The 7,939-nt window shown below is 44.9% G+C and overlaps 1 protein-coding gene across 1 annotated transcript; it reads right to left on the minus strand.

Moving 5' to 3' along the window:
- On the minus strand, positions 1 to 7,220 carry OAZ3 (ornithine decarboxylase antizyme 3). Its single transcript, XM_047784649.1, is given in 7 exon segments — positions 1 to 254; positions 1,262 to 1,347; positions 2,618 to 2,793; positions 3,551 to 3,625; positions 3,627 to 3,687; positions 3,980 to 4,129; positions 7,145 to 7,220. Coding segments are annotated over 6 exon segments (561 nt in total). The 5' UTR covers positions 4,000 to 4,129; positions 7,145 to 7,220; the 3' UTR covers positions 1 to 111.
- Positions 7,221 to 7,939: the final 719 nt, after the last annotated feature.

Genomic DNA, 7,939 nt, shown 5'->3' on the forward strand with positions numbered 1-7,939 from the left:
GAGTCTGCTACCCTTTATTCCTAAGATGGAAGGTGTCCTTAAGGACACCCTGGGCCCCCAATTCCCATTTATCAAGGCTCCCAGCCCCTCATAGGGTAGCGATAAGCCAGTTCAGGGAGGCTCACTGGGCAGGTGACCAGGGTCTCTTTCAAGGGGATACACCATAAAGATGACATTGCCCCAGGGAGGAAGGGCTGGGTGATCTGGTCTGACCACCTCAAAGCCCATGTAGCTGAAGGCCCGTAGCAAGTCACCTGTGAAAGAAGAAAACAAGTTAAATGCTCTGAAGCTCAATACAGCTATTCCCCCAGACTTGACTTCTTCCACTAGGAAAAGATGGGGGGAAGCAGTGTAGCACAGGCACTAGGATGACAGACTTTGGTGTCAAACAGACCTAGGCTCTAACCTTGGCTTCAGCATTTTCTTAACTTTGTAATGTTTTACAGGATAACCCTTCTGAGGGTTTTTTGGTTTTTTTGGTTTGTTTTTTGTCTTTTCTGGGGCCACGTACACGGCATATGGAGGTTCCCAGGCTAGGGGTCTAATCGTAGCTGTAGCCATCAGCCTACACCACAGCCACAGAGACATAGGATCTGAGCCGTGTCTGTGCCTAACCACAGCTAACAGCAACGCTGGATCCTTAACCCACTTGAGCAAGGCCAGGTATTGAAACCAAAACCTCCTGGTTCCTAGTCAGATTCGTTAACTACTGAGCCACAACGGGAACTCCCTGAGCTTGTTTTCTCATCTGTAAAATGGGGCTTGCAGAACCTTTCTCACAATTTAAATGAGATGTTTATGAGGTGCCTGACGCAATGATGGTGTAGTAAACTCTTGACCGTCTTAGTCTTATATCCAACAGAATATAAGTTTCTTGAGGGAAAAGGTGTGGTTTCTGTACCGTGAACCCAGCATCTGGTTAAATACATCCTTACGCTGGCCTTATGCCTGACCCTTTTACACTACAGGTGCTTAATACATTTGAGATCCTTTCTGTCCTACCGGCCACATCCCTTGAATGCTTCTGTGTAATTTCACCAGTGCTCCATCAGTCTAGCTTCTGAAGTCTACACGCAGAGTCTTCCTGCTAGTCCGGTTATAACATGAATGAACAGGATGCTAGGTGCCTAATTTCCTTGGTGGCAAGTGGGAGGAGAGGAGGTAAAGCCCTGAACTGCCTGAGCTTCCCTCTCCCACAAAGGAAAAGTCCCTGTCCGCTCCTTCGGCACACAGGGCCAGGAAGGACAGAGCAGATCCCCACCTCTGTCATTCCGGTTGTTTTGGAAGTTCACAAACACGGAGTCCACGTTGGTCTTCTCCTCTACATACTCCAGTGTTGCAGTTAAACTAGGGACCAGAGGGAAAAAAATCACAGTTAATGTTTAGCAAACTCAAAATCCAGAAACATGCCTACTTGGAGAAGAAGAATCGTATTGCTTAGTTCTTTCTGACCCAAATCATGATATGAAAATTGCTAAACTGGAGTTCCCATGATGGCTCAGCAGAAACAATCTGACTAGTATCCATGAGGTTGTAGGTTCGATCCTTGGCCTCACTCATTGGGTTAAGGATCTGGCATTGCCATGAGCTGTGGTGTAGGTTGCAGACACAGCTCAGATCTGGCATGGCTGTGGCATTGGCCAGCAGCTACAGCTTCAATTTGACCCCTACCCTGGGAACGTCCATATGCTGCGGGTACAGCTCTAGAAAAAAAATAATAAAATGAAAAGGAGTTCCCATCGTGGCTCAGTGGTTAACGAATCTGACTAGGAACCATGAGGTTGCAGGTTTGATCCCTGGCCTTGCTCAGTGGGTTAAGGATCCGGCATTGCTGTGAGCTGTGGTGTAGGTTGCAGATGCGGCTCAGATCCCGCGTTGCTATGGCTCTGGCATAGGCCAGTGGCTACAGCTCCGATTAGACCCCTAGCCTGGGAACCTCCATATGCCGCACAGGAGCAGCCCTAGAAAAGGCAAAAAGACGAAAAATTAAAAAATAAAATGTTTTAAAAAAGGTTGCTGGGGAGTTCCCGTCGTGGCGCAGTGGTTAACGAATCTGACTAGGAACCATGAGGTTGCAGGTTTGATCCCTGGCCTTGCTCAGCGGGTTAAGGATCCGGCGTTGCTGTGAGCTGTGGTGTAGGTTGCAGACGCGGCTCGGATCCCGCGTTGCTGTGGCTCTGGCGTAGGCCGGTGGCTACAGCTCCGATTCGACCCCTAGCCTGGGAACCTCCATATGCCACGGGAGCGGCCCAAGAAATAGCAAAAAAAAAAAAAAAAAAAAAAAAAGTTGCTAAACTAGTTTTGATTTTTCTTGGAAGCCAAGGAATTATACACTACTGGACTGACACCCATGCTATGGAAGGGGCCACTCTATAAAGACAAACGGCCGAAGAGCACTTCCTTTTAACTATCTGTGGATCCCCACTTGTGTTTCTGAATCAGTTTAGCAACCTCTCATAGGCTGTTATACCTGGCTCAGCTCACAGGTGGTTTAGTGGTTTGACTGTATCTAGCTCCTGAATAAGCCCTTGCAGGTTAGCATGTCCACTACCTAATTACGACATAAGAGTGAAATCCCCTGCCTTCTCCTTCCCCTCTCCACTACCCAGTCCGTCACCTTTCCCGGTTGCCTTGATCCAGAGCTCGATATGGGATATCCAGGAAGAGTCTCTGGTCACTAAGAAGTCCGTGCCAATGTGCAGAGGTCTGGGGGCTGAGGCGGAAGTGGAAGTCTAACTGCACGGGGTCCTGGTGAAGCAGGGGGTCAGTAGCCAGCACCGTCAGGTTCCCAGCCTAGAAAAGAAGTAAAAATGAGAGTAATAGTCTGTTTCTGGCCCTCAAATCAGATCTCAGGCCAATTTAGGTGAGTCTCTGGAAGCTAGAAGGAGGCTGATGGGGAGCCTGGAAGAACTGGAGCCAAGGTCTAAATATCCATTAATCCTAGAACCTATCTCTATCATGGAGTTCTCCTTGATGCCAAGCAATTTGGAATCTGGAGTTAAAGCAGCATTACTTTGTGATCTCACTCAGGGGTGCACTAACCATTCAGAAACTTATATTTACATCAGAGAGCTTATTCTTTAGACCAAGCCGTGCCATCTATTTACTGTCTCACTGAAAACATTCTTGTATTTTTTTTCCATCATATGAGTTTACTCTAAATTCTCTCATTCTTATTTAAAACGCAGAGCTCATACCCAGGCATGTTACGACACAAGGGCAAGTGCAGGAGTTCTGGGTTCTAGTCCCAGAACTTAGCATCTAAACAGCTTTATGTTCCAGAAACCTTAATACAGTCTTATCTATCTTTGCTCCCACTTCCTCTTTTCCCATCCTGCTTTTCATCACCAGCCCTAGGACCTTGCCTTAAGATCTCTGGACCAGAAACATTGTCTATCAAGCAAGTATCTTTTGCACCATGGGCTTCAGGGTCTCATCTAGCTATAGCTTTCTATGATTTACTTTCCAACTAGCTAATGTCCCTTTGCAAGATGTCATTACAGCAATCAAGGGGCTGCCATGTCTCAGCACCAGCTCCCAGTCCACTTACCGAATACAATTCTTTAAGCTGGTTGCAGTCACCCTGCTCAGTGCTTCCGCCCCCCTGAGGGCCTACTAGGGACTCAGGAGCACTGAAGGCAGCAACGGGGCCGGAGTGTCAAGTCCTCCTGTTCTTTATAAGTGATGCTGTTTGGGAGAAAGAAGCCCAAATTAGTTTATCTCTGAGTCTGAGATGGGGAGAGACTCATAGATTCCAGGTGCACAGGGCTAGGCTCTGGCACTGTCTTCTCTATCTTTCATGAGCCAGCCTGTTTCCATTTATCCAGGTTAGCCAGATGGAAAAAGTCTATAAAGTTCCATGCCAGCCTTACAGTCTATTTTGCTATTACATCTTTTACCACTTGGGAAGTTCATTCAAATTCTTTTATTTTTCTTTACAAGTATACAAACAACTACAAATTGAGATGAAAACAAGTACCTTTTATAACAAGGCAGCATCTTCTCCCGGAGGGTGATCCGGTATTTGTAACAGTAAAGATAATAGGCGTATGGTGACCAGATCGGGTAGAGGTAGTTCCGTGTTTTTCCCCTCTTGGTATAAGAAAGGGAGTAGATTGAGGGGCGCGACCTGTAGCAAGGCAGTTTCTTAGTTCAGTGCCTCCCTGCGGCAAAGTGAGGTTCAGAGACAGGTGGCAAAGATTCAAGCAACCTGGTGCCATTGTGACACAGTCAGCACTATGACATGGACAAAGGGTCAGCCCCTATGTCACTTCAGGATTCCTCTCTGCTACTCCCCTACCCCACCCTAACCCCTTAACCAAGGCTCCTATTCAACTGATATGCACTTCATAGCTGCCCTAGAGGTTAAAATACTTTAGCTTCTGTACTAGTTGGTAAACAGTCCTGGCTGACCACTTGTTCCCACCCAATATGGGCCCCCCTCTGGCACATGCATGTGCACACACACTTCAGCAGCTAATGTGCTGCAGTCTGACACTGCAGGGGGTTTCTCAGGCCCTGATCCAGTATCTGATCTAACTGGTTGGTTCCCAGTTCCTATCAGGGGTGTGTGTGTGTGTGTGTGTGTGTGTGTGTATAATTTATATATAATTTATATATATATATATAATTTATATGTATATACATAATATATATATATTTTAAACAAGGGGTCAGGTTTTTTTTTATTTTTCAGTCTTTTGTCTTTTTAGGGCCACACCCACGGCAGTTGGAGGTTCCCAAGCTAGGGGTCTAACTGGAGCTACAACTGCCGGCCTACACCACAGCCACAGCAATGCAGGATCTGAGCTGTGTCTGCAATCTACACCACAGCTCACGGTAATGCCAGATCCTTAACCCACTGAGCAAGGCCAGGGATTGAACCCACATCCTCATGGATAATGTTAATGGTTAACCACTGAACCACTACAGGAACTCCTATTTTTTTTTTTAAAAGTTTTATGGGAGTTTTATGGGAATATAGTTGATTTACTATGTTATGTAAATTTCCGCTGTACAAGAAAGTGATTCAGCTACACATGTATACATCCATTCTTTTTCAGATTTATTTTTATTATCCCTAACCTTAATAACCCAGTAGTGCTATGTATTGATGAACTTTCTCATTACCTTATAGGGTAGGAATTGCAAATTAAATGCCTCCAGGAACCTGAACAGCTAATGGAAATTAGTGGAGCTGCTAGGTTGGGCTGTAGCAAAACCCTAGAAAAAGTAGCACAACTCAGCTTCGTCCAGTTGCCATGCATGATTGCAGACTCAGTGGTACCAGATCATATGATTTTTCAATAGGAACTAGAAAGGCCTATTTTTTTGTGATAAATTTTTCAAAATTTTAAAAAATACTGGCTACTAACTCAAAAAAATTAAAATTGTTGATTAAAAAAATCAACCTTGTGAACAAAATTTGGTTCTGGGGCCACCAGTCTGAGACCTCTGCATATTCACTCATTCGTCATTCAACAAATATTTGTTGAGGGCCTACTATGAGCCAAGCACTATTCTGGGTGCCTCAGATACACAAGTAAACAAACCAAAGATCCCTGTCCCATCTTTAAGTTTATAAATAATAACTTAAACAATAAACATAAGAAAATTATTTAGTATGTTAGAAGATGGAGTTCCCATTGTGGCTCAGTGGTTAACGAACCCGACTAACAACCATGAGGACGCGGGTTTGATCCTTGGCCTCTATCAGTGGGTTAAGGAGCCAGTGTTGCCATGAGCTGTGGTGTAGGTCACAGATGCAGCTCATATCCCGTGTTGCTGTGGCTGTGGAGTAGGCTGGCAGTTGTAGCTCCAATTAGACCCCTAGCCTGGGAACCTCCATATGCCTTGGGTGCAACCTAAAAAAAAAAAAAAAGAAAAGAAAAGAAAAGAAAAAGAAAGAAAAAAGGAGTGAGAGCTGCCATGGGGGAAAATAGAGTAGAATAAGAAGGATCAGGAGTGTGGAGGGGATGTGGCAGATGCAGTAATAAATAGGGTGACCTATGTGGGCTCATTGAAAAGGTGACATTTAATCAAAGACTTGAAGAAGGTGAGGGAGTTAGGCCAAGCCAATATATGAGGGTAAGAGCATTCTGTGTCAAACCAACAGCTAGTGCAAGCCCTCAGGAGAATGTCAGTATTTCCAAGAAACAGTCAAGAGGGTGTTCCCATGGCGGCTCAGTGGTAATGAACCCGACTAGCAACCATGTGGATATGGGTTTGATCCCTGGCCTTGCTCAGTGGGTTAAAGGGTCTGGTGTTGCTATGAGCTGCGATGTAGTTCACAGATGCAACTCGGATCCTGCATTGCTGTGGCTGTGGCGTAGGCCAGCAGCTATGGCTCCAATTCAACCCCTAGCCTGGAAAATTACATATGCCACAGGTGCAGCCCTACAAAGCAAAAAGCAAAAAAGAAAAGAAAAGAAACAGCCGAGTCCACTGTGGGTAGAATAGTACAAACTATAGGGAGAATAGAAAAAGAAGAGAGCTAATGGGGCCAGATCATATAGGGCCTTATAGACCATATAGGGCCTTATAGACCATTGCATGACCTTTTTCTTTTACTCTGAGTAAAAGGGAAAGTCATTGCAGATTTTGAGTGGAAGAGAAATGATCTGACTTATGTTTTTGGAAACATTCAAAAAATACAAAGACTGTTGCATTTTAAATAAACTGTAGAGCACTAAAGGATATTTGTTGGGAGACTATTGCAATAATTCAGAAGAGAGTTAGTCCAGGGTGGAGTATTAGAAGTGATAGGATGTGGTCAGATTCTAGAAATAGTATATGAGTAGCAACCACAGGATTTCCTATAGTAGGACAAAAGCTGAGTCTAAGAACTGCAAGAATGAGGAGTTCCCGTCGTGGCTCAGTGGTTAACAAACCCAACTAGCATGCATGAGGACACAGGTTCGATCCCTGGCCTCACTCAGTGGGTTAAGGATCTGGCGCTGCCGTGACCTGTGGTGTAGGTCGAAGACAGGGCTTGGATCCCCTGTTGCTGTGGCTCTGGTGTACAGTGTACAGTGTACAGTGTGGTGTACAGTGGCTACAGCTCCAGTTCGACCCCTAGCTGGGAACCTCCATGTGCCGAGCATTTGTCCCCAAAAAGACCACCAAAACAAAACAAAACACCAACCCTGAAAGAATGGAGTTATCATCTACTGAAAGGGGAAGGGCTGCTGGGCTGCTGGTGAGGCCGTGTAGAACAGGAGGTAGAGATGGGTTTACTTAGGAGCACGTTGACTTTGAATTGTTCATTAGACATATAAGGGAAAGATGACATGTAAGCAGTTGGATAATTCAGGTCTGGAGTTTAGAAATCTGGGATGGAGACAGAAATTTGAACTCATTGGCATATAAATGGTACATTAAGCCATGAGACAGAGATGAGTAAAGATGAATGTGTACACTGAGATGAGTAAAGATCCAAAGACTGAATCCTGGGGGTACTCTAAGAAGTAGGAATAAAAGAAGTCTGCAAAGGAGACCGTGAAGAAAAATAATGAAGTAGGAAAAAAACAAAAACAAATTGGTGTCCTGAAAGCTAAGAAAGTATAATTAGGAGGAGGAACTGCCGGTCAAAGGCTGTTTATGGGTCAAATAACATGATGCATAGAGCATCTTTCCATAATATCTTTCCTGCCAAACAGACCCTATTCATTCCATTTATATGGTTTACTCCCAGTACTGAAACACTCCACAGAGGGAACTATCCCCCTTGTGATTTAGAATTCATTAAATATGAGCCCAAATACTGCAGAGTAATGATTAAGAGTTAGAGAACTCCTGAGGTTGACACAGTCTTCCATAGGATCCATCCTTTCATCACACTTTTGGGTAGATTTGGAGTAAGGAAAAGTGAGAGCAGCACACGCCACCCCCCGACCCCAGCACTCAGTTTTCATAGAATGTCAGAATTAGAAATGACGTC

This window comes from Phacochoerus africanus, chromosome 6, assembly GCF_016906955.1.
Source record: "Phacochoerus africanus isolate WHEZ1 chromosome 6, ROS_Pafr_v1, whole genome shotgun sequence".
In the NCBI taxonomy this organism is placed as follows: Eukaryota; Metazoa; Chordata; class Mammalia; order Artiodactyla; family Suidae; genus Phacochoerus; species Phacochoerus africanus.